At 45.0% G+C, this 25,876-nt stretch overlaps 3 protein-coding genes across 10 annotated transcripts in view; 1 reads left to right on the top strand and 2 right to left on the bottom strand.

Moving 5' to 3' along the window:
• Positions 1 to 289: 289 nt before the first annotated feature.
• LOC110487438 (hsp70-binding protein 1) lies at positions 290 to 6,729 on the bottom strand. 3 transcript variants are annotated; one of them, XM_036939257.1, is made up of 8 exons: positions 6,533 to 6,729; positions 5,780 to 5,910; positions 5,451 to 5,649; positions 3,503 to 3,727; positions 3,103 to 3,258; positions 1,491 to 1,581; positions 1,288 to 1,399; positions 290 to 438 (listed from the first exon to the last, which is right to left on the bottom strand). In XM_036939257.1, the coding sequence occupies exons 2-8, from the start codon at positions 5,897 to 5,899 to the stop codon at positions 358 to 360; spliced, it is 984 nt and encodes a 327-aa protein (XP_036795152.1). In that variant the 5' UTR covers positions 5,900 to 5,910; positions 6,533 to 6,729; the 3' UTR covers positions 290 to 357. The 3 variants fall into 3 exon arrangements, with proteins under 3 accessions (XP_036795152.1, XP_036795151.1, XP_036795150.1); XM_036939256.1 differs by having other exon boundaries at positions 1,491 to 1,587; positions 5,780 to 5,905; positions 6,533 to 6,727; XM_036939255.1 differs by having other exon boundaries at positions 1,491 to 1,587; positions 6,533 to 6,726.
• Positions 6,730 to 8,772: 2,043 nt separating this feature from the next.
• Positions 8,773 to 24,182, top strand: LOC110487430 (elongation factor Tu, mitochondrial). The gene is made up of 10 exons (XM_036939253.1): positions 8,773 to 8,884; positions 9,508 to 9,554; positions 9,787 to 9,931; positions 10,147 to 10,313; positions 13,750 to 14,019; positions 15,116 to 15,248; positions 17,817 to 17,921; positions 18,718 to 18,869; positions 23,511 to 23,630; positions 23,740 to 24,182. Exons 1-10 carry the CDS (start codon positions 8,815 to 8,817, stop codon positions 23,908 to 23,910), a joined length of 1,380 nt encoding a protein of 459 aa, XP_036795148.1. The 5' UTR covers positions 8,773 to 8,814; the 3' UTR covers positions 23,911 to 24,182.
• A 534-nt stretch (positions 24,183 to 24,716) lies between these two features.
• Positions 24,717 to 25,876, bottom strand: part of LOC110487416 (NACHT, LRR and PYD domains-containing protein 12) — a 39,365-nt gene continuing 38,205 nt past the window's right edge. For 4 of the 6 annotated variants that reach the window (XM_036939235.1, XM_036939234.1, XM_036939237.1 and 1 more), the window contains one exon: positions 24,787 to 25,646. In XM_036939235.1, coding sequence (XP_036795130.1) covers positions 25,634 to 25,646 — 13 coding nt within the window. In that variant the 3' untranslated portion in view covers positions 24,787 to 25,633. Of the gene's footprint in view, positions 25,647 to 25,876 lie in introns of all 6 variants that reach the window. The other 2 variants (XM_036939238.1, XM_036939239.1) reach the window with 1 other exon arrangement.

Genomic DNA, 25,876 nt, shown 5'->3' with positions numbered 1-25,876 from the left:
TTTCAGACGTAAGAGCTCTGCAAAAGTCACCCATTATGTTTATAGACAGAAACGTCTCAACAAAACATTGACAAACGGTGGATATTCTGAATGAAAGACAGTCATAAAAAGCCAAACACAAGAAGCCAACAGAAATGCCTTATAAAACATCTGACTAATGAAGCTGAAAGCTGCTAAATGGGTAACGCTCTCTAAAGCCTGCTACACTCTTAGATCCAGCCACCCTGTAACATGGGTCTAGATGGACAACGACATCAGCAGGTTTTCCTCAAGGAGTTAATTTAATTTAAAATAATGTCCTCCTATGTCTCCTAGCCAATGACGGCACTGCAGGAGAAGTGGAGGACCAGTTGGATTTCAGCGATCCATTCCACTGTCGTCAGGTTGCCGTCTGCAGAAACAAGCAGAACGCAAGCGCTTGCAGAACTCCAACTCTTCCTATAAAGAGGAGACCAGAGGAAGGAAATCAGACAAGATGCAGCCTAGTGGCAAATAAGTAACAATATATACCTGGCAAAAGACTGGGGAATCAATACATTATTCCATGTTATTAGCGATGCACCTTGAGAGAGGGGAAAAACCGGTGGGAAGAGTAAGAGGGCCAGAACGAAAAGGTGGTTTTAGAGAGATGGAAAGGAGACACATGGGGAGTGACAGAGGGACAGTATTAGAGATGGAGAGAAGACACATGGGGAGTGACAGAGGGACAGTATTAGAGATGGAGAGGAGACACATGGGGAGTGACAGAGGGGTGGTATTAAGGCTTCGGATGGCGTCTAGCCAGACCACTGTCCTCCTCCCTTCAAAGACAGTTGCTTGAAAAACGAGAAAAAAAGTGGCAACAGTCCCGTTTGTCCATCTTGAGATGCTGTAGTCAGTTTACACTTCCTCAAAATAGTCTGAATTCATCTACGATAACTTAAGTTATGTTATTACTTTTGACGTTTAGTTGCGCAATTTTACATCTAGTCTACATCTACATCTGTTTGGTGCAGTATTTAAAATAAAAATAAAATGTGCATGTGAACGAGTCTGTCGTTGAAGGATTAACACTTCATTTAAGACTGACGAAGGGGCATAGACTTCAGCTACCGAAATTCACTTTGCCTTGAGAAAAAAGGTCATGAACAGCCGAACCCTCGCCGAAGACCAAAAACATCACAAAACCTCATAATACATTCACAAACTGTTCCGGATGGGAAGCAATCGGACGCCTTTAGAGAGATGGAGAGGTTCATGGGTCACACGGGACGGGAGAAGGAGAAGAGTGGAGAAAAGGGTACCTACCTGACACTCCTCTCTCCCCTGCAGATCTTCAGCCCGCTGGTTGAGCATCTCCTCCAGCCCCAAGGTAGGGCTCTGACAGTCCCTCAGACCCAGAGGACTCTCCTCCACCAGGCTACAGACAGAGAGCTTTGTTTTATTGAAGCTCCATTGAGAAGACATTGAAACTTTCAAGACATTTCCCTCTGTGTGTTCACATGTATTACCAGCAGAGGGCGCCGAGCACGTGCTCGTGGAAGGAGGAGTGGGGCGTGCGTAGAACAGACACCAGCTGTTGCACCATACCCATGGAGAGAACTGTATCTGAGAGAGGGAGAGATAGTACATTGATATAGTTATGATCTAAATAACCCAGTTCAAATCATTTCTTACATCAGGAGGACACAAAGCATGATCGTCTCTAAACACCACCAATAACAACACACAGCTGCAAACAGAGTCTCTAGACACCACCAATAACACACAGCATGATCGTCTCTAAACACCACCAATAACAACACACAGCTGCAAACAGAGTCTCTAGTCTCCACCAATAACAACATACAGCTGCAAACAGAGTCTCTAGACACCACCAATAACAACACACAGCTGCAAACAGAGTCTCTAGACACCACCAATAACAACACACAGCTGCAAACAGAGTCTCTAGTCTCCACCAATAACAACACACAGCTGCAAACAGAGTCTCTAGACACCACCAATAACACACAGCATGATCGTCTCTAAACACCACCAATAACAACACACAGCTGCAAACAGAGTCTCTAGTCTCCACCAATAACAACATACAGCTGCAAACAGAGTCTCTAGACACCACCAATAACAACACACAGCTGCAAACAGAGTCTCTAGACACCACCAATAACAACACACAGCTGCAAACAGAGTCTCTAGACACCACCAATAACAACACACAGCTGCAAACAGAGTCTCTAGACACCACCAATAACAACACACAGCTGCAAACAGAGTCTCTAGACACCACCAATAACAACACACAGCTGCAAACAGAGTCTCTAGTCTCCACCAATAACAACACACAGCTGCAAACAGAGTCTCTAGTCTCCACCAATAACACACAGCTGCAAACAGAGTCTCTAGACACCACCAATAACAACATACAGCTGCAAACAGAGTCTCTAGACACCACCAATAACAACACACAGCTGCAAACAGAGACAGTCTCTAGACACCACCAATAACAACACACAGCTGCAGAGTCTCTGGTCTCCACCAATAACAACACACAGCTGCAAACAGAGTCTCTAGTCTCCACCAATAACACACAGCTGCAAACATAGTCTCTAGTCTCCACCAATAACACACAGCTGCAAACAGAGACAGTCTCTAGACACCACCAATAACAACACACAGCTGCAAACAGAGAGTCTAGTCTCCACCAATAACAACACACAGCTGCAAACAGAGACAGTCTCTAGTCTCCACCAATAACATACAGCTGCAAACAGAGTCTCTAGTCTCCACCAATAACAACATACAGCTGCAAACAGAGTCTCTAGACACCACACAGCTGCAAACAGAGAGTCTCTAGACACCACCAATAACAACACACAGCTGCAAACAGAGACAGTCTCTAGACACCACCAATAACAACACACAGCTGCAAACAGAGACAGTCTCTAGACACCACCAATAACAACACACAGCTGCAGAGTCTCTGGTCTCCACCAATAACAACACACAGCTGCAAACAGAGAGTCTCTAGTCTCCACCAATAACAACACACAGCTGCAAACAGAGAGTCTCTAGTCTCCAAATGAGTCTCGCAGTCAGACAGAGGACCTGTTAGTCACACACCTTTATGCTCTGGGTGGACTGTGAGCAGGTTGAGGAGTAAGAAAGACGACTTGGTCCTCAGTTTCTCGTTGTCAGACTGCATGCCTCTCATCAGCACAGAGAAGCCATCGTGAGAGAGGAAGGCCCGGAGACCTACTTCCTGCTCCCGCACCAGACCTGATGGAGAGAGAGAGAAAGAGTTACTGTGTGGTACTTCACTACTGCTCAGATCTAAATGAACTCCTATCAGCAACACCCAGGCCAGCAGAACTTCACTTAGATCTGAGAGGAACAGGAGATATTAGCAATATTTTAACCTTGCCTTTTGATAGGCTAGAGTTCTCTCTCATGATTCAGGATTTACCCAATGGTGGAATGTGCTCCCCATACTGTTTGTATCTATCCAAGGGGCAACACTTACAGGAGACAGCGTAGAGGGCCTTCACTCGAACGGTGGGGTGGGGATCTGAGTCAGTCAGCTGTAGCAGTTTGGGTAGCGCCCCCTTGCTGAGTAAGTGGCACTGCACTTGGGGCATGTTCTGGGCACAGGAGGCGATGAGCTGGGCACCACGCCACCTCACGCTGCCCTGAGGATGGTTCAAGCACTGCGACATACACAGGTCCAACCCACCCAGGGTCATCAGGTCTGACACACAGACAGACCAGAGACAATACACACAGTATTATTATTAATGAATAGAACTTGTCATTCATGTCCATGTTGATCTGTCTTTACTATAATATACAGTGCATTAGGAAGGTATTCAGACCCCTCAACTTTTTACACATTTTGTTACATGACAGCCTTACTCAAATTTATTACAAATGTTTTTCATCACATACTATACCCCATAATGATAGAGTAAACAGGTTTTTAGAAATGTTTGCAAATATATTAAAAAGAATAAACAGAAATACCTTATTTACACAAGTATTCAGACCCTTTGCTATGAGACTCGAAATTGAGCTTAGGTCCATCCTATTTCCATTGATATTCCTTGAGATGTTTCTACAACTTGGAGTCCACCTGTGGTAAATTAAATTGATTGGACATGATTTAGAAAGGCACAAACCGGTCTATATAAAGGTCCCGCAGTTGACAGTGCATGTCAGAGCAAAAACCAAGCTATGAGAATGAAGGAAAATTCCATAGAGCTCCGAGACAGGATTGTGTCGAAGCACAGATCTGGGGAAGTGCACCAAAAATGTCTGCAGCATTGAAGGTCCCCAAGAACAGTGGCCTCCATCATTCTTCAAATGGAAGAAGTTTGGAACCACCAAGACTCTTCCTAGAGCTGGCTACCCAGCCAAACTGAGCAATTAGGGTGGAAGGGCCTTGGTCAGGGATGTGACCAAGAACCCGATGGTCACTCTGACAGAGCTCCAGTTCCTCTGAAGATGGGAGAACCTTCCAGAAGGACAACCATCTCTGAAGCACTCCACCAATCAGGCCTTTATGGTAGAGTGGCCAGACAGAAGCCACACCTCAGTAAAAGGAGTGAAGGCCCACTTGGCATTTGCCAAAATGGACCTAAAGACTCTCAGATCATGAGAAGTAAGATTATCTAGTCTGATAAAAACCAATATTGAACTCCTTGGCCTGAATGCCAAGCAACACATCTGGAGGAAACCTGGCACCATCCCAACAGTGAAGCATGGTGGTGGCAGCAACATGCTGTGGGGATGTTTTTCAGCGGCAGAGACTGGGAGATCAGTCAGGACCGAGGGAAAGATGAACGGAGCAAAGTACAGAGAGATCATTGATGAAAACCTCCTCCAGAGCAACCTTGACCTCAGACTGGAGCGAAGGTTCACCTTCACAATGACCCTTAGCACACAGCCAAGACAACGCAGGAGTGGCGTCGGGACAAGTCCAGAGCCCAGACTTAAACCCGATTGAACATCTCTGGAGACCTGAAAATAGCTGTGCAGCGACGCTCCCCATCCAACCTGACACAGCTTGAGAAGATCTGCAGAGAAGAATGGGAGAAACTCCCCAAATACACGTGTACCAAGCTTGTAGCGTCATACCCAAGAAGATGAGGTACTAATTGCTATTAAAGGTGATTAAACAACGTACTGAGTAAAGAGTCTGAATATTTATGTAAATGTGATATTTCAGGTTTTTTTGCTGTCATTATGGGGTATTGTACGTAGTTTAATCCATTTTAGAATAAGGTAACAAAATGTGAAAAAAGGTCAAGGGGTCTGAATGCGTTCCGAATGCAATGTATAAAACTACAGCAACTTAACGTTGCATTTGATATTGTTTTAACTAGGGTCCATCAAAGACAGTGGAATCTTTCCTTTGGGTCACAAGCTGAAGTGTAATTTATTTACATCAGCACCTGTTTCTTGGCATGTCTCACCTCTGGCATTGTCTAGGTTCTCACACAGCTCTGAGAGAAACTCCAGTGCCCCTTCTGTCTCCCCCTCCTCCTCTCCCTCTCTCCCCCTCTCACACCCTCCATCTCTCAGCAGAACGCGCATACACTCCTTCATCTGTTCCACCTCGCTGTTCTGTCCTTTGGCCACTTCCGCAAGAGCTCCTTTCAACCATTCTTTCCTCTGTAACAAAAGTGACATTACGGTCAATGTAAAATTGGTTGTCAATGTAACAAGTTGTTGTGAGATCGGCTAATCTACACAGTCATCTGTAATGAAGACGACCTGGGAGGTGACTAAGAAGGACCATTACCTCCTCTGACATGGGTTCAGGGAGGGCGGGTCCATCTGCAGCAGAGCCAGCCTCCACAGCCAATCGAAGGACACCCTGGAGGTTTTGGGGATGTCTCCTGTTGCGTTGGTCTTCTGCCATGATGCTCTGTGCTGATGAGAAAAATGGGTGAAATTATTCCAGAACTTGTTTGTCAATGTATTATTCCCCAAATTTGGCACTGAATTGTGGTCAGAAAGCAAAATCAACCTATGCACTTTAACGTTCAATTAACTGCTGATTGCAATTAAGGTTCCAAACTGCTCTACAAGTTCTGACATACCATCAGTATTATTCTATCGTCTATTGATAACTTGAAATACTAATTTTAGCTAGATCTCCAGGAAGCAGCTACGGGGCATTTAAAGAGCCGCAGGTTCCTGACCACTGACACATTCCATTCTCAAATAAATCAACTAACCATAGCCTGATTTGGTATTAAAGTGGTTGTAGCGAACGTTAGCTAGGTAAGTGACAAAAAAATAGGACTTATTATCCCTGATACTAGGCCTAGCTAACAGCGAGCAAGTTGCTGGCTATGAAAGTTGTCACATAAATATCAAGCACATACAGAATAACGTTAGCTGGGTAGGTTTAGCTATTTTGAGAGCTACAGCAAAGGTCTTGGTTGGGTAGGCTACAAAGCCAGAAAGAAAGCTATCCTACTAGCTACTGTTAGCACAGTAAACAACATGTCAGGCAGTTTGACGTAGCTGGGCTGCTCTTTTTACTTGCCTGTTTGTTCAAAACGCCGAGTGTCACAATGTTAAAGTTGGTTCTTATTTCGCTGCGCTTTAATACTGTACAAGAATGTAACGGTACTAGAACATTCTAGTTGAGTCCGAAGCTAATTGCTGTGCGTAGAATCATCATGCGTTTCAGAGGAAGCCATTCTTCTTCTTCTGTGGGTTTCATGGCGGACGACAACCCCAAAAGGTGCATTGCCGCCACCAACTGGATGGGATCAAATCAATTTTTATTTGTCACATGCGCCAAGTACAACAGTGATGCAACCCGTCAGGATGCTCTTGATGGTGCAGCTGTAAAACCTTTAGAGGATATGAGAACCCATGCCAAATCTAGTCCACAATCATCTCCTTTGTCTTGATTACGTCATTGAGGGAGAGGTTGTTGTCCTTGCACCACACGGTCAGGTCTCTGACGTCTCATCGTTGTCGGTGATCAGGCCTACCACTGTTGTGTCGTCAGCAAACTTAATGATGGTGTTGGAGTTGTGCCTGGCTGTGCAGTCATGAGTGAATAGGCAGTACAGAAGGGGACTGTGGACTCACTCCTGAAGGGCCCCCATGTTGAGGATCAGTGTGGCGGATGTGTTGCTACCTACCTTTACCACCTGGGTGTGACCCGTCAGGAAGTTCAGGATCCAGTTGCAGAGGGAGGTGTTTAGTCCCAGGGTCGTTAACTGCGGTATGCAGTGATGAGCTTTGCACCATGGTGTTGAAATCTGAGCTGTAGTCAATTAATAACCTTCTCACATAGGTGTTTATTTTGTCCAGGTGGGAAAGGGCAGTGTTGAGTGCAATAGAGATTGCATCATCTTTGGATCTGTTGGTGCGGTATGCAGATTGGAGTGGGTCTAGGGTTTCTGGGATAATGGTGTTGATGTGAGCCATGATCAGCCTTCCACAGCATTTCATGGCTACAGACGTGAATGCCACGGGTCGGTAGTCATTTAGGCAGGTGACCTTAGTTTTCTTGGGCACAGGGTCTATGGTGGTCTACTTGAAACATGTTGGTATTACAGACTCCGACAGGGAGAGGTCGAAAATGTCAGTGAAGACACTTGCCAGTTGGTGAGTGCATGCTCGGAGTACACGTCCTGCAATCTGACCAGCGGCCTTGTGAATGTTAGCTTGTTATAAGGTCTTACTCACATCGACTGCGGAGAGCATGATCACACAGTCGTCCAGAACAGCTGATGCACTCATGCATGTTTCAGTGTTACTTGCCTCAAAGCGAGCATAGAAGTTATTTAGCTCGTCTGGTAGGCTCGTGTCACTGGGCAGCTCGTGGATGTGCTTCCCTTTGTAGCCTGTAATAGTTTGCAAGCCCTGTCACATTCGACCGGCATCGGAGCCGATGTATTACAATTCGATCTTATTCCTGTATTGACGCTTTGCCTGTTTGATGGTTCGTTGGAGGGCATAGAGGGATTTCTTATAAGCTTCCGGGTTAGAGTCCCGCTCCTTGAAAGCGGCAGCTCTACCCTTTAGCTCAGTGCAAATATTGCCTGTAATCCATGGCTTCTAGTTGGGGTATGTACGTACAGTCACTGTGGGGACGACGTCCTCGATGCGCTCATTGATAAAGCCAGTGACTGATGTGGTGTACTCCTCAATGCCATCGGAAGAATCCCAGAACCTATTCCAGTCTGTGCGGGCAAAACAGACTTCCTTTGAAGTTAAGTAATTCTACTGTAAACATTTACTCCAAAGTGTAACTAGGATAATGAAGGTAAGGTCAGTCTCGTCCAATACAGAGTTTTGTAAGTCAGTTCGTTACGACGTACTGGAAGGATGGGTATGTATTACCTTCATGCCCACTTGCCCAGTAACAGGAGAGAAGCACTGGACTTAAGATGGTGGACTTTGTGGCCTTTTTAGCTATGGTAATTAATGGCACTGCCAAGGTGGAGAGAAGGTCCAGGAAGATATAAATCATTGTGGATGCAGAAGAGCGGTTTCTGGGGCTGAAAGATTTCTTATCTTTCTATTATATTTAATGGAATATTGTCACAAGCCGTACCACCCAATCAGGCCCTAGAGCCTGAGAAAGGAGATAGGGAGAATTCAAAGAAGGAAGAAGTGGGAGTTTTGTTTTGTCAATGTACTATTTTTATTTGGGTGGATTAAATTAGTTTCCCTACCACGTATGGATTTTCTTTTTACCTTGTTTTGGTTTGAACCCATCCAGTTGGTGGCGGCAACACACCTTTTTGGGTTGTAGTCCGCCACATAACCCACAGACGAAGAAGAAAAAGAAACGGTCACCATGTAATGACGTCACTTTCATCCGCTTGTCAGTCCAAGATGGCGGCGCTCGTTGGGCTTCGTGCATGTTTCTCTGGTTAGTTAAAGTTATACAACGCATTGACAACCACACGCCCAATATTGTAATTTACTGCGTTCAATTATTAATAATCTTTATTTACCATTGTAATGTTTTGCTTTTTAATCGCGACGAAACGTATGTGGGGTTTGAATGAATCCTAGTGAGCAAGGATGCTGTAGCAGGCTAGCCGCTCGACTAGTTCCGCAGGCAGAGCAAGGTCACGTTAAATAATATTAGTTAAACTAGCTATCTCTTGCGTTGTGAAAACATTGGGCCTATCAGAAACGTGTCAGATACAGTTAAAAACTAAATTAATTTTCTAACGATGTAGCTAGCGTCACAAACATTTGCAGTTTGAAAGAATAACATACAGGGAACAGTAATGTGTTTTGAGGTAGCCTAGGTTATAACAGATAACTAGCCTATTCACATTATGCATGGCCTAGCTTCGTCCCGCAACATAGCTAGTTGTATATAATAAACCCAATGTCTCAACATAATCCCTTATGTAGCAGGACGAAGCTAGATGGCCCTAAGCCATGTATGTACACCTTGTGATATTTAGCTAGCGACTTCTCTTGACACAGTCGACGGTCTCGGGAGTCCACCTGATTATTAAATACATGTTGTCGTTCTAGCCCTTCAGCTTTCCTCACCGGGTCTTCTGCACAGCTCCTATAAACTGGTGAGTACCTAGACGGTGTTTTGAGTATGCATTCATTCACACATCCTATGGCTAACCAATCAGGGATATAAAATCACAGTCCTAGGGGGTAGTAATGTTTGCTGGTCTTAGTAATGCTTTGGGTGGCAAAAACTGGGTTCACGATTGCCTTTTTTGACTGATCTCCTGCCCATATGCGTCTTCTGGCCCTGCTTTCCATCAAACACTCTTCTTCATCCATTTTCTCTCTCAGTGTGCAGTGCCATTTACTCGGCGGAACTTTGCAGCAGAGGCCAAGGCCAAGAAAACATACGCAAGAGACAAGCCCCATGTGAACATTGGCACGATTGGCCATGTTGACCATGGCAAGACAACTCTAACGGCTGCCATCACCAAAGGTAACTGATGTCACCTTTTATTTTTCTCATTTTACATCTGTATTATTGAATTCAAACTAAGCAGATAACAAGCGTGCTTGAAACCCACTGAGTTACTGTGGACTGTTGACCAATCAAAGCATCTGCCATCAAAATAACAATGTTCTGTCAGATGCTGTGTGTTCTCTATATATGATGCTATTGTATGTTTCTAATTGAGCCTTTGTGGTTCCTAGTGCTGGCTGAGGCTGGAGGCGCCCGCTATAAGAAGTATGAGGACATTGACAATGCCCCTGAGGAGAAGGCCAGGGGCATCACCATCAATGCATCCCATGTAGAGTACACCACAGCCAACAGACACTATGCACACACAGACTGCCCGGGCCATGCTGACTACGTCAAGGTAACACAAGCGCCTGAACACACGTTATTCCCATTCTAAAATCCACCCTAAACCCATACCTCCTTGCTCCAGCCAAATGCCACGCTACGTCCACAGACTAGAGTTTTTTTCCCCCACAATGAGTCTGGATCTGCGTACCTACCTGACGATTTCTAGAACACAAACACAATGTAACCATTCTGATTGGTCCCAGAAACTGATGGGTTAGGCCAGAGCCAGAACACACGGGGGTAAAGTGGTGTTTTGAAAATTTGCCATTGGCTTTGATACTCTGATTGGTGAAAGACGATCCAATCACTGACGACTTTTGTTTTGTACAACCCCCCCTCATTTTGAAGTCACTACAAACCACTTCAATGATGGTAGTCTCAGACTGAAATATGTAGCGAACATAGAGCAGTGGAAGAATTCAGTTTGAGTCGTCAGGTAAACCCCTCTGTGGGTTTGAGAAGATCTGATTGGATAGTTATACGGCACAGGGATGTTCGGCATGTTGCTTAGCCATAACCCCGAGGCCCGTTTTCACAGAGTCTCAGTAGGAGTGCTGATCTAGGAACAGTTCCTCCCTCTTATTCTCTATAATTTCAGACCTGCCAACCTGCACGCAATTTGAGATCAAATTACTCCGGTTAAAAAAAAACGACTCTAAAATATACAGAACACATTATTGTTTTTGACTCAACCATCTGATGTTGGAGCTGAGCCAATCAGAGGTCCTGGGCGTGGAGAGAAAATCTCTCGCCCTCTGCTCTGTCCCGCCCCCTTTAGTATTTTTTGCTCCCTCCTGCTGGATGGCAGCTCTCCACTTCGTCTGTTGATACCACTGATGTGTGAGGAATAATGTTTGGGTAATGGATGTGTTAGTCAAGCACATAACCACTATTATTTGGTAGTTGGCTCCTTAACTAAGGCGTCATTACAAAGGAAGTAGTTAGCTACAGCGTTTAGTCAACGAAGTGAGAGCACTTTTTTTTTGCCCACAGATGCTTTGATCTCCGCCACCGTAGTAGGTGCGAGCGCATTGACGAGCAAGGAAATGTGCAGAGCATCGGTAGTTCAGTGCACGTCGCTGCGTGGATGGAAACAGACATGGCCTTGAGAGCTAATCCACTAATAGTCTTTCACTGTTAAAGATTAGTAGTCCCTTGTTAATGAATCAGTTGATCTGTCCTCTTCATATAGCTGGAGGTCAACAGTAGGCTGCTAATGATGTGATAATAGTCAGGTCAGCAATGACAATAAGGCATGTTGAATGAATGGTAGCCTGGTAGTCAGACCTCACTGGATGGATGAGGTCAGGGATGACAACAAGGCATGTTGAATGAATGGCAGCCTGGTAGTCAGACCTCACTGGATGGATGAGGTCAGGGATGACAACAAGGCATGTTGAATGAATGGCAGCCTGGTAGTCAGACCTCACTGGATGGATGAGGTCAGGGATGACAACAAGGCATGTTGAATGAATGGCAGCCTGGTAGTCAGACCTCACTGGATGGATGAGGTCAGGGATGACAACAAGGCATGTTGAATGAATGGCAGCCTGGTAGTCAGACCTCACTGGATGGATGAGGTCAGGGATGACAACAAGGCATGTTGAATGAATGGCAGCCTGGTAGTCAGACCTAACTGGATGGAAGAGGTCAGGGATGACAACAAGGCATGTTGAATGAATGGCAGCCTGCTAGTCAGACCTAACTGGATGGAAGAGGTCAGGGATGGAGATCTGGAACGTCAGCAGGACTACTACAGTCAGCAGGACTACTACAGTCAGCTGGACTACTACAGTCAGCTGGACTACTACAGTCAGCTGGACTACTACAGTCAGCAGGACTACTACAGTCAGCTGGACTACTACAGTCAGCTGGACTACTACAGTCAGCAGGACTACTACAGTCAGCAGGACTACTACAGTCAGCAGGACTACTACAGTCAGCAGGACTACTACAGTCAGCTGGACTACTACAGTCAGCAGGACTACTACAGTCAGCAGGACTACTACAGTCAGCAGGACTACTACAGTCAGCTGGACTACTACAGTCAGCAGGACTGCTACAGTCAGCTGGGACTGCTACAGTCAGCTGGGACCGCTACAGTCAGCTGGGACCGCTACAGTCAGCTGGGACCGCTACAGTCAGCTGGGACCGCTACAGTCAGCTGGGACCGCTACAGTCAGCTGGGACCGCTACATTGCATCCAGTTATTTAATTAATTTGAATTTCTGAATTTTGTCCCCAAACAAAATCAAGGCTGTTTACATTTTCACTAGACTATCCACATAAAGACAACTATTAATTAGAATGATCATTACCCCTAAATTGAACCTAGAATAATGCTGATAGCTTCATTGAGACCACTTCAGTTTTATTTAGGCTCATACAAGACTTCTGTATTGGCTACATTGTTTGATATAATTTAAGACTCTAGGTTTCAGGAAATGGCAGTTACAGGTTTTTCAGAATTGCTAAATGCTCCAACTTCCTGAGGGGGAAGTTGACTGAACCACGCCGGACCTTCCCGTACCCAACCTTTGGCCAACATCAGCACCACTTTGTCAGAAAATCCTAGGAAGAGCCCTGATTGCACATTTAAACGTATTTCTAGTTAAGGGCGGCAGGTAGCCTACTGGTTAGAGTGTTGGACTAGTAACCAAAAGGTTGCAAGATAGAATTCCTGAGCTGACAAGGTACAAATCTATTGTTCTGCCCCTGAACAAGGCAGTTAACCCACTGTTCCTAGGTCGTCATTGAAAATAAGAATTTGTTCTTACCTGGCAAGCTGAGTTGCCTGGTAAAACTAAAAACCTACTGAAGAGCAGCCAATGACCAAGTACCTTTAACAGTCTGTAGCATTCCTGCTGAGTCTTCTGCCAACATCATTATTAGGTAAAGAAACTCAAATGTGTATTTGCCTATGATTTGGGCAGTGTGGGTATCGCGTGGGGTGGCAGGTAGCCTACGAGTTAAGAACGTTGGGCCAGTAGCCAAAAGTTAGCTGGTTCAAATCCCTGAGCTGACTAGGTAATACATCTGTCTGTGCCCTTGAGCAAGGCACTTGACCATAATTGCACCTGTAAGTGGTTCTGGATAACAGTGGCTGCTAAATGACAAAAACATGTAAAAACCATTATCTGTGGTGCCGGGGGTACCGGGGGTGTTTGGCAGGTCTGTCATTTAAAAGGCAAAACCGATCCTACATCTCTACTCCTACTGAGACACTTTGTGATTACGGGACCAGAATTTTAATGGGGGTTTGAGGCTCGGGGCATTGGCTCAAGTTCACGTTCACGTTGATTTGTCACAGCAGGTATAAACAGAACAGAGAGGTGGTGACTAGCAGGCTCTTCCTCAACAATGCAGTATTCAGTATGAAAGGTAAAGAAATAGAGAATGACAGTTAGATTGTCACACAAGGTGACATGTTGACCTTTCTCCTGTAGAACATGATCACAGGCACGGCTCAGCTGGACGGCTGCATCCTGGTGGTGGCGGCCACGGACGGACAGATGCCCCAGACCAGGGAGCACCTCCTGCTGGCCCGGCAGATCGGCGTGGAGCACGTGGTGGTGTTTGTGAACAAGGCGGATGCGGTGGAGGACAAGGAGATGCTGGAGCTGGTTGAGCTGGAGATCAGAGAGCTGCTCACAGAGTTTGGCTACGACGGTGAGAACACGCCCGTCGTCATCGGCTCGGCCCTCTGTGCCCTGGAGGTGAGTGCCTGGTACGAGGTAGGGTTGTGGTGATGACAGATAGGCTGTCAGCTCGCTAGGAAGGTTGATCCATTGTATTTTATTTGACCGTTTTATAATACATACTGTTGCTTCAGCCATGTTCGTACAATAATACAAACATGCGACATAATTGATGTTTAAAAACACAAAGTCAACTGACTTATTTCAATGTGGTCATTTTACGTAGCCTCACAAATCCTCCTGACCCCGCAAGCTTACATTAAACACAAGCTTACATTAAACGCTGCAGGGGTATCAGTCTGGCAGGGGTATCAGTCTGGCAGGGGTATCAGTCTGGCAGGGATATCAGTCTGGCAGGGGTGTCAGTCTGGTAGGGCTGCGACAGCATGAGCCCCGTCTTTTCTATCACCATTGCTTCACACCAATCAGCATCCTCTGAACTATGGGATTGGTTTAGTTGATGACGGACACGTAGCACCATTGCTGACAGACAGTAGACAGACAGTAGACAGACAGTAGACAACACATGTAACGTCCTACTTACAAGGTGATGGCTAAATATAAAGCTTTACATGACAGTCTGAACTCTGCTAAATAAACTCTGCTCCCTATCAGAGCTGCTCCGTTCTGTGTGAAAGCATCTCATCTAAATTAGAGAACTGAAGGCTATCTGAGGTTACTGTATCAAGACTTTCTCTGTATTGATTCTGATGCAGTACATTCATCTCTACAGTTTGGCAAAAATATTAGGTGCAAATTCGTTAGATATATCCCTAGCTGATGTTGGGCTACAAAATTTATTTTATTCTCACGTTGATAATATTTATCTGCCTTTTTTGGCTCATTTAGCTGATTTGTCCTGCTGTTCGACATGCCTTTCTCTTGAAAAATGGCAAGTGCTTGTCTTACTTCCGAAAAATGCAGCACTGTGGCCTCTCTTCTGATTGGTTTGAAGGTGATTCAATCACTTTTGAATTTGTTTTGTGCAACGCCTCTTGGCCCAAACGGCGTCCCTTCCAGACAGATAGTGCAGCGGTAATCAGTCTGGTAATTGAGGATAACTTTTAGGTGAAACCTTACCTGTTGTCTCATCTCGTCTAACCTCCCCTCCCAGAACAAACAGCCTGACCTGGGGGTGAACGCAGTGCTGAAGCTCCTAGCAGTAGTGGATGAATACGTCCCTCTGCCCAAGAGAGAGCTGGAGAAACCCTTCCTGCTGCCCATTGAGGGAGTCTACTCCATCCCAGGTGACTGACAACTAGCTCAAATTGTAAAGAAACCCAGATTTGTCATTTAGTTAAAAAGCTGTTGCCACTACATGGTTTCTTCTCCTTTCTATGTCATTGATCTGACTCATTGTTAAGCTATTTTAAATGACATCATTCAGAAGTACTGCAGGGATAAATTCAAGCTCTTCCACTGTGCACTTCAGATAGGTGTTTCCTAATGAAAACATGACAATAGATAAAACACAGTGATAGGATCCCACTGTCCCGTGCATACAGAGCCTGCCCCCTTGTCCCGTCAGCTGTCAGTACTTCTGTCTCTGTTCTGATCTTTCTGCTGTTGTCTAACCACGTCTCTCTCTGTTCTGATCTTTCTGCTGTTGTCTAACCACGTCTCTCTCTGTTCTGATCTTTCTGCTGTTGTCTAACCACGTCTCTCTCTGTTCTGATCTTTCTGCTGTTGTCTAACCACGTCTCTCTCTGTTCTGATCTGTCTGCTGTTGTCTAACCACGTCTCTCTCTGTTCTGATCTGTCTGCTGTTGTCCAACCACGTCTCTCTCTGTTCTGATCTGTCTGCTGTTGTCCAACCACGTCTCTCTCTCTGTTCTGATCTGTCTGCTGTTGTCTAACCACGTCTCTCTCTGTTCTGATCTGTCTGCTGTTGTCCAACCACGTCTCTCTCTGTTCTGATCTGTCTGCTGTTGTCCAACCACGTCTCTCTCTCTGTTCTGATCTGTCTGCTGTTGTCTAACCACGTCTCTCTCTGTTCTGATCTTTCTGCTGTTGTCCAACCACGTCTCTCTCTGTTCTGATCTGTCTGCTGTTGTCCAACCACGTCTCTCTCTCTGTTCTGATCTGTCTGCTGTTGTCCAACCACGTCTCTCTCTCTGTTCTGATCTGTCTGCTGTTGTCCAACCACGTCTCTCTCTGTTCTGATCTGTCTGCTGTTGTCTAACCACGTCTCTCTCTGTTCTGATCTGTCTGCTGTTGTCCAACCACGTCTCTCTCTGTTCTGATCTTTCTGCTGTTGTCTAACCACGTCTCTCTCTGTTCTGATCTTTCTGCTGTTGTCTAACCACGTCTCTCTCTGTTCTGATCTGTCTGCTGTTGTCCAACCACGTCTCTCTCTGTTCTGATCTGTCTGCTGTTGTCCAACCACGTCTCTCTCTGTTCTGATCTGTCTGCTGTTGTCCAACCACGTCTCTCTCTCTGTTCTGATCTGTCTGCTGTTGTCTAACCACGTCTCTCTCTGTTCTGATCTGTCTGCTGTTGTCCAACCACGTCTCTCTCTGTTCTGATCTGTCTGCTGTTGTCCAACCACGTCTCTCTCTCTGTTCTGATCTGTCTGCTGTTGTCCAACCACGTCTCTCTCTGTTCTGATCTGTCTGCTGTTGTCCAACCACGTCTCTCTCTCTGTTCTGATCTGTCTGCTGTTGTCCAACCACGTCTCTCTCTGTTCTGATCTGTCTGCTGTTGTCCAACCACGTCTCTCTCTGTTCTGATCTGTCTGCTGTTGTCCAACCACGTCTCTCTCTGTTCTGATCTTTCTGCTGTTGTCTAACCACGTCTCTCTCTGTTCTGATCTGTCTGCTGTTGTCCAACCACGTCTCTCTCTGTTCTGATCTGTCTGCTGTTGTCCAACCACGTCTCTCTCTGTTCTGATCTTTCTGCTGTTGTCTAACCACGTCTCTCTCTGTTCTGATCTGTCTGCTGTTGTCCAACCACGTCTCTCTCTGTTCTGATCTTTCTGCTGTTGTCTAACCACGTCTCTCTCTGTTCTGATCTTTCTGCTGTTGTCTAACCACGTCTCTCTCTGTTCTGATCTGTCTGCTGTTGTCCAACCACGTCTCTCTCTGTTCTGATCTGTCTGCTGTTGTCCAACCACGTCTCTCTCTGTTCTGATCTGTCTGCTGTTGTCTAACCACGTCTCTCTCTCTGTTCTGATCTTTCTGCTGTTGTCTAACCACGTCTCTCTCTGTTCTGATCTGTCTGCTGTTGTCCAACCACGTCTCTCTCTGTTCTGATCTGTCTGCTGTTGTCCAACCACGTCTCTCTCTGTTCTGATCTTTCTGCTGTTGTCCAACCACGTCTCTCTCTGTTCTGATCTGTCTGCTGTTGTCCAACCACGTCTCTCTCTGTTCTGATCTTTCTGCTGTTGTCTAACCACGTCTCTCTCTGTTCTGATCTGTCTGCTGTTGTCCAACCACGTCTCTCTCTGTTCTGATCTTTCTGCTGTTGTCCAACCACGTCTCTCTCTGTTCTGATCTGTCTGCTGTTGTCCAACCACGTCTCTCTCTGTTCTGATCTGTCTGCTGTTGTCCAACCACGTCTCTCTCTGTTCTGATCTGTCTGCTGTTGTCTAACCACGTCTCTCTCTCTGTTCTGATCTTTCTGCTGTTGTCTAACCACGTCTCTCTCTGTTCTGATCTGTCTGCTGTTGTCCAACCACGTCTCTCTCTGTTCTGATCTGTCTGCTGTTGTCCAACCACGTCTCTCTCTGTTCTGATCTTTCTGCTGTTGTCCAACCACGTCTCTCTCTGGGTATCAACACCATTTATTAAACGTGTATTCATTCATCCCTCTTTCAGGCAGGGGTACGGTGGTGACTGGCACTTTGGAGAGGGGTGTCATTAAGAAGGGCGACGACTGTGAGTTTGTGGGGCACAACCGTGCCTTTAAGTCTGTGGTCACTGGTAAGTGAATGGGGAGCCACACCACTATAGAAAGATTGATTTCAATTTTAGAGCTGTAGCACACAGGGTAACATATGCTGTAAAACTGTGTTCATATTACTAGAATTATTCCTGTACAGTTTAACACTAATTGCTGTTCATTGTCACAGTGTACCTATAGAACTAGCTCTAACCCCTAGTACAGAGTACTGACAGAACTAGCTCTAACCCCTAGTACAGAGTGGTGACAGAACTAGCCCTAACCCCTAGTACAGAGTGGTGACAGAACTAGCCCTAACCCCTAGTACAGAGTGGTGACAGAACTAGCCCTAACCCCTAGTACAGAGTGGTGACAGAACTAGCTCTAACCCCTAGTACAGAGTGGTGACAGAACTAGCTCTAACCCCTAGTACAGTGTAGTGACAGAACTAGCTCTAACCCCTAGTACAGTGTAGTGACAGAACTAGCTCTAACCCCTAGTACAGTGTAGTGACAGAACTAGCTCTAACCCCTAGTACAGAGTGGTGACAGAACTAGCTCTAACCCCTAGTACAGTGTAGTGACAGAACTAGCTCTAACCCCTAGTACAGAGTGGTGACAGAACTAGCTCTAACACCAAGTTACAACTACAACAGTTTCTCCACTGCACTTCTAGCACCAATTACCCACTAATAAGACTACTGGACAGTTACCCAAAATATCCCTCTGGTAACCCGTCAACTCCATCCTAAACCTCAAAACATACCACCGTTCTGAGTCTAATTGTTCTTCCTTCACCTCCCTTCTCCACCTCTTTCTTTCCCTCTCTCCTCCCCAGGCATTGAGATGTTCCACCAGTCTCTGGACAGAGCAGAGGCAGGAGATAACCTGGGGGCTCTGGTCCGAGGGCTGAAGAGGGAGGACATTAGGAGAGGGATGGTTATGAGCAAACCAGGCTCCATCCAGCCCCACCAGAAAGTCCAGGCCCAGGTCTGTATCATATCATAAAGTCCAGGCCCAGATCTGTATCATATCATAAAGTCCAGGCCCAGGTCTGTATCATATCATAAAGTCCAGGCCCAGGTCTGTATCATATCATAAAGTCCAGGCCCAGGTCTGTATCATATCATAAAGTCCAGGCCCAGGTCTGTATCATATCATAAAGTCCAGGCCCAGGTCTGTATCATATCAAAAAGTCCAGGCCCAGGTCTGTATCATATCATATAAAGTCCAGGCCCAGGTCTGTATCATATCATATAAAGTCCAGGCCCAGGTCTGTATCATATCATAAAGTCCAGGCCCAGGTCTGTATCATATCATAATGTCCAGGCCCAGGTCTGTATCATATCATAATGTCCAGGCCCAGGTCTGTATCATATCATAATGTCCAGGCCCAGGTCTCTATCATATCATAAAGTCCAGGCCAAGGTGTATCATATCATAAAGTCCAGGCCCAGGTCTGTATCATATCATAAAGTCCAGGCCCAGGTCTGTATCATATCATAAAGTCCAGGCCCAGGTCTGTATCATATCATAAAGTCCAGGCCCAGGTCTGTATCATATCATAAAGTCCAGGCCCAGGTCTGTATCATATCATAAAGTCCAGGCCCAGGTCTGTATCATATCATAAAGTCCAGGCCCAGGTCTGTATCATATCATATAAAGTCCAGGCCCAGGTCTGTATCATATCATATAAAGTCCAGGCCCAGGTCTGTATCATATCATATAAAGTCCAGGCCCAGGTCTGTATCATATCATATAAAGTCCAGGCCCAGGTCTGTATCATATCATATAAAGTCCAGGCCCAGGTCTGTATCATATCATAAAGTCCAGGCCCAGGCCTGTATCATATCATAAAGTCCAGGCCTGTATCATATCATAAAGTCCAGGCCTGTATCATATCATAAAGTCCAGGCCTGTATCATATCATAAAGTCCAGGCCTGTATCATATCATAAAGTCCAGGTCTGTATCATATCATAAAGTCCAGGTCTGTATCATATCATAAAGTCCAGGCATGTATCATATCATAAAGTCCAGGCCTGTATCATATCATAAAGTCCAGGCCTGTATCATATCATAAAGTCCAGGCCTGTATCATATCATAAAGTCCAGGCCTGTATCATATCATATAGTCCAGGCCTGTATCATATCATATAGTCCAGGCCTGTATCATATCATAAAGTCCAGGCCTGTATCATATCATAAAGTCCAGGTCTGTATCATATCGTAAAGTCCAGGTCTGTATCATATCATAAAGTCCAGGCCTGTGTCATATCATAAAGTCCAGGCCTGTATCATATCATAAAGTCCAGGTCTGTATCATATCGTAAAGTCCAGGCCTGTATCATATCATAAAGTCCAGGCCTGTATCATATCATAAAGTCCAGGCCTGTATCATATCATAAAGTCCAGGCCTGTATCATATCATAAAGTCCAGGCCTGTATCATATCATAAAGTCCAGGCCTGTATCATATCATAAAGTCCAGGCCCAGGCCTGTATCATATCATAAAGTCCAGGCCCAGGCCTGTATCATATCATAAAGTCCAGGCCCAGGCCTGTATCATATCATAAAGTCCAGGCCTGTATCATATCATAAAGTCCAGGCCCAGGCCTGTATCATATCATAAAGTCCAGGCCCAGGCCTGTATCATATCATAAAGTCCAGGCCCAGGTCTGTATCATATCATAAAGTCCAGGCCCAGGTCTGTATCATATCATAAAGTCCAGGCCCAGGTCTGTATCATATCATAAAGTCCAGGCCCAGGTCTGTATCATATCATAAAGTCCAGGCCCAGGTCTGTATCATATCATAAAGTCCAGGCCCAGGTCTGTATCATATCATAAAGTCCAGGCCCAGGTCTGTATCATATCATAAAGTCCAGGCCCAGGTCTGTATCATATCATAAAGTCCAGGCCCAGGTCTGTATCATATCATAAAGTCCAGGCCCAGGTCTGTATCATATCATATAAAGTCCAGGCCCAGGTCTGTATCATATCATAAAGTCCAGGTCCAGGTCTGTATCATATCATAAAGTCCAGGCCCAGGTCTGTATCATATCATATAAAGTCCAGGCCCAGGTCTGTATCATATCATAAAGTCCAGGCCTGTATCATATCATAAAGTCCAGGCCTGTATCATATCATAAAGTCCAGGCCTGTATCATATCATAAAGTCCAGGCCTGTATCATATCATAAAGTCCAGGCCTGTATCATATCATAAAGTCCAGGCCTGTATCATATCGTAAAGTCCAGGTCTGTATCATATCGTAAAGTCCAGGTCTGTATCATATCATAAAGTCCAGGCCTGTATCATATCATAAAGTCCAGGCCTGTATCATATCGTAAAGTCCAGGCCTGTATCATATCGTAAAGTCCAGGTCTGTATCATATCGTAAAGTCCAGGCCTGTATCATATCATAAAGTCCAGGCCTGTATCATATCATAAAGTCCAGGCCTGTATCATATCATAAAGTCCAGGCCCAGGCCTGTATCATATCATAAAGTCCAGGCCCAGGCCTGTATCATATCATAAAGTCCAGGCCTGTATCATATCATAAAGTCCAGGCCCAGGTCTGTATCATATCATAAAGTCCAGGCCCAGGTCTGTATCATATCATAAAGTCCAGGCCCAGGTCTGTATCATATCATAAAGTCCAGGCCCAGGTCTGTATCATATCATAAAGTCCAGGCCCAGGTCTGTATCATATCATAAAGTCCAGGCCCAGGTCTGTATCATATCATAAAGTCCAGGTCCAGGTCTGTATCATATCATAAAGTCCAGGCCCAGGTCTGTATCATATCATATAAAGTCCAGGCCCAGGTCTGTATCATATCATAAAGTCCAGGCCTGTATCATATCATAAAGTCCAGGCCTGTATCATATCATAAAGTCCAGGCCTGTATCATATCATAAAGTCCAGGCCTGTATCATATCATAAAGTCCAGGCCTGTATCATATCATAAAGTCCAGGCCTGTATCATATCATAAAGTCCAGGTCTGTATCATATCGTAAAGTCCAGGTCTGTATCATATCATAAAGTCCAGGCCTGTATCATATCATAAAGTCCAGGCCTGTATCATATCATAAAGTCCAGGTCTGTATCATATCGTAAAGTCCAGGCCTGTATCATATCATAAAGTCCAGGCCTGTATCATATCATAAAGTCCAGGCCTGTATCATATCATAAAGTCCAGGCCCAGGCCTGTATCATATCATAAAGTCCAGGCCCAGGCCTGTATCATATCATAAAGTCCAGGCCTGTATCATATCATAAAGTCCAGGCCTGTATCATATCATAAAGTCCAGGCCCAGGCATGTATCATATCATAAAGTCCAGGCCTGTATCATATCATAAAGTCCAGGCCCAGGTCTGTATCATATCATAAAGTCCAGGCCCAGGTCTGTATCATATCATAAAGTCCAGGCCTGTATCATATCATAAAGTCCAGGCCCAGGTCTGTATCATATCATAAAGTCCAGGCCCAGGTCTGTATCATATCATAAAGTCCAGGCCCAGGCCTGTATCATATCATAAAGTCCAGGCCTGTATCATATCATAAAGTCCAGGTCTGTATCATATCATAAAGTCCAGGCCCAGGTCTGTATCATATCATAAAGTCCAGGCCTGTATCATATCATAAAGTCCAGGCCTGTATCATATCATAAAGTCCAGGCCTGTATCATATCATAAAGTCCAGGCCTGTATCATATCATAAAGTGCAGGCCTGTATCATATCATAAAGTCCAGGCCTGTATCATATCATAAAGTCCAGGCCCAGGTCTGTATCATATCATAAAGTCCAGGCCCAGGCCTGTATCATATCATAAAGTCCAGGCCTGTATCATATCATAAAGTCCAGGTCTGTATCATATCATAAAGTCCAGGCCCAGGCCTGTATCATATCATAAAGTCCAGGCCCAGGCCTGTATCATATCATAAAGTCCAGGCCCAGGTCTGTATCATATCATAAAGTCCAGGCCTGTATCATATCGTAAAGTCTAGGCCTGTATCATATCATAAAGTCCAGGCCTGTATCATATCGTAAAGTCCAGGCCTGTATCATATCATAAAGTCCAGGCCCAGGTCTGTATCATATCATAAAGTCCAGGCCCAGGTCTGTATCATATCATAAAGTCCAGGCCCAGGTCTGTATCATATCATAAAGTCCAGGTCTGTATCATATCATAAAGTCCAGGCCTGTATCATATCATAAAGTCCAGGCCTGTATCATATCATAAAGTCCAGGTCTGTATCATATCATAAAGTCCAGGTCTGTATCATATCATAAAGTCCAGGTCTGTATCATATCATAAATAAATAAAGTCCAGGTCTGTATCATATCATAAATAAATAAAGTCCAGGTCTGTATCTTCAGTTAGCAGCCCTAGAGGAGTGTGAACTCTAGGTGTACTGTATGCGTAGTGTTGCAGTCTAGTATTCCCAGTATATCGTCTTCTGAAATAATTTCCCTTTATTCAGCGTTTTAAATTTGACCCTCAACTATTTGATCAAATGAAATATGTCTGTCTAGAGCTATGGTATATAGTATTTGTGGTATATTTGTAAATTGTGTTTATGTACTCATTAATGACTCATCTGTCATTAAAACATCTCTTCATCCCAGGTCTATGTTCTGAGTAAGGAGGAGGGAGGCAGACACAAGCCCTTTGTCAGTAACTTCATGCCAGTCATGTTCTCCCTCACCTGGGACATGGCCTGCAGGGTCTACCTGGCAGGAGACAAGGTATGTGTCCATCTGTCAATCTTTTTCCCCAATGTGATTTGTGTATTCTAAAATAAAGTGTGTACCATAGTTCCAGGGCTGTGCTTTACCTTCTCCTCCTCTCTAACAGGACATGGTGATGCCAGGTGAAGACACATCTCTGACCCTCACGCTGCGCCAGCCTATGATTCTGGAGAAAGGTCAACGGTTCACTCTCAGAGATGGCAACAAAACTATTGGCACCGGCCTGGTTACTGACATACTGACCACCACAGAGGAAGACCAACACAACTGGGGCTGAGGAGAGAGAAGACAATATGGGAGGGAAGGGAGGGGGACTAATGGTGGGGGAGGAAGGGGGACTAATGGGGGGGAAGGAAGTATCTAGCTGTCCAATATTATCGGTCTTTAGACACACACACAGCAGTAAGGAGCTGCTCAGACTGCATGTCTCTCTGCTTTACTGACCAACCAGAAGACCCACAATGAGATGTTCATAGTTGTCTTTCTGTGAAAAGGCCAGACTGTCATTGTCCTCTTGTGTAATAAAATGTATTTAATAGTAAAACAGTCTGTCTGTTTTCACATCTACTTCATTGTTTGGTGACTTTCTATAATAAAGGTTTTCTAGGTTCTTTAGATTCAGGTTTGGGCAGCAATAGTCACCTGAACTAGCTGCTTCATATCCCATTTAGAAACTATTACAATATGGTATAGTAGTGAAATGTTTTTGTTCCAGGTAGCCTAGTGGTTAGAGCGTTGGACCGGAAGGACCGGAAGGTTGCAAGTTCAAACCCCGAGCTGACAAGGTACAAATCTGTCGTTCTGCCCCTGAACAGGCAGTTAACCCACTGTTCCTAGGCCGTCATTGAAAATAAGAATTTGTTCTTAACTGACTTGCCTAGTTAAAGGTAATTATTATTATTTTTAATCAATCTTAGTTGGACCAACAGAACACCTTAAATGCCTTGGCCCACATACTGTACACAATCCATGTCTCAATTCTCTGAAGGCTTAAAAATCCTTATTTAAACCTGTCTCCTCCCCTTCATCTACACTGAAGTGGATTTAACAGGTGACATCAATAAGGGATCATAGCTTTCACCACACAGGTAGACCTATTTATTACTGTAGGAACATTCATAGCTGTAATTCAATCACAGACGGACACAATGTCACACGGCAATATGAATAACAGCTTTACTTGGTATAAAGAATATGAAATACAGTTGACCAGAGATTAACACACAGGGTCACATAGAATGTCAGAAATTCTACATTTTCAAAAAGCCAAGCTGCTACAATAAAAACAAAGCCGTGTACAACACAAGACAATCCTGAGACATAATACACTGAAATACAGTCTGGTAAGATGTACAGTCACTAGGAAGACTATAAGGTTGTTGAGATGAAGACGCTGACTAAAGTAACACTGAACTACAGTCAATATGTATATAACATGTCATTATAAAAGGAGGGCTTTTTACTAAGCTAACAGAACACTGGTACAATGTTCAAACAAGAAAACTAAAAAGTGGGTCTGAACCTCTCATCCCGTTTCTTCAGCCACACCCCTCCAACCACCCACCCCTCCCCCCTAATTAACAGTCTGATGGCCTGGAGATAAAAGCTGTCCTGTCTCTCTGTCCCGGTTTTGATGCACCTGTACTGTCTCCTCCTTCTACACGGTAGCGAGGTGAACAGGTCGTGGCTCGGGGGGCTGAGATCCTTGATGATCTTCTTGGCTTTCCTGTGACACCGGGTGCTGTAGATGTCCTGGAGGGCAGGCAGTATGTCCCTGGTGACGTGTTTGTTGAGGTTATTTTCCTGGCACCACATCGCCAGAGCTCTCTGATTGATTGAGAGATTCAAGGAGCTATTATCATTGATTCAACACATTAAATATTTACATTCACGCACTTTGAAATGAATTTAGTAACTGTTGGAAAAACATGTAACTGCGGCGCACTACCACAACCAAGGATTTTGAGTTGAAGCCATTCCTTCACTGAATCTGTGAGCTGTCAATCATTTAACCTGGGAAGGAAAGAAGGGAAGTGGATCTAAGTCCTCATACAGCAGCATAGACATATAGGGGTCGTATTCACTAGACATCAAAGAGAAGAACACGGAACAAAACGGGCAGGAACTACCTGAACTTATCCAATAAGAAGCAAGCATGTGTTGAATATGACCCCGTGTCTGGATGTCTACAATGGCTTACTGATCACTATATCAGTGTGCTCATGAACCTGATCAGTAAAACT

This window comes from Oncorhynchus mykiss, chromosome 12, assembly GCF_013265735.2.
Source record: "Oncorhynchus mykiss isolate Arlee chromosome 12, USDA_OmykA_1.1, whole genome shotgun sequence".
Lineage (NCBI taxonomy): Eukaryota > Metazoa > Chordata > Actinopteri > Salmoniformes > Salmonidae > Oncorhynchus > Oncorhynchus mykiss.
This window is presented reverse-complemented; position numbering and strand designations above follow the sequence as displayed.

Bases quoted from the DNA above. Each gene is read 5' to 3' on its own strand.
- LOC110487438 (XM_036939256.1), bottom strand. From the start codon at position 5,899: ATGGCAGAAGACCAACGCAACAGGAGACATCCCCAAAACCTCCAGGGT. The intron at 3,259-3,502 runs GTAAGTGTTGCC...TCTCTCCATCAG, and splicing joins GGCCCTCTACGCTGTCTCCT to GTCTGGTGCGGGAGCAGGAA. The intron at 1,588-3,102 runs GTGTGTGACTAA...TCCCTCTCTCAG, and splicing joins AGTCCACCCAGAGCATAAAG to ATACAGTTCTCTCCATGGGT.
- LOC110487430 (XM_036939253.1), top strand. From the start codon at position 8,815: ATGACGTCACTTTCATCCGCTTGTCAGTCCAAGATGGCGGCGCTCGTT. The intron at 8,885-9,507 runs GTTAGTTAAAGT...TTGTCGTTCTAG, and splicing joins GCTTCGTGCATGTTTCTCTG to CCCTTCAGCTTTCCTCACCG. The intron at 18,870-23,510 runs GTCTGTATCATA...TCTTCATCCCAG, and splicing joins ACCAGAAAGTCCAGGCCCAG to GTCTATGTTCTGAGTAAGGA.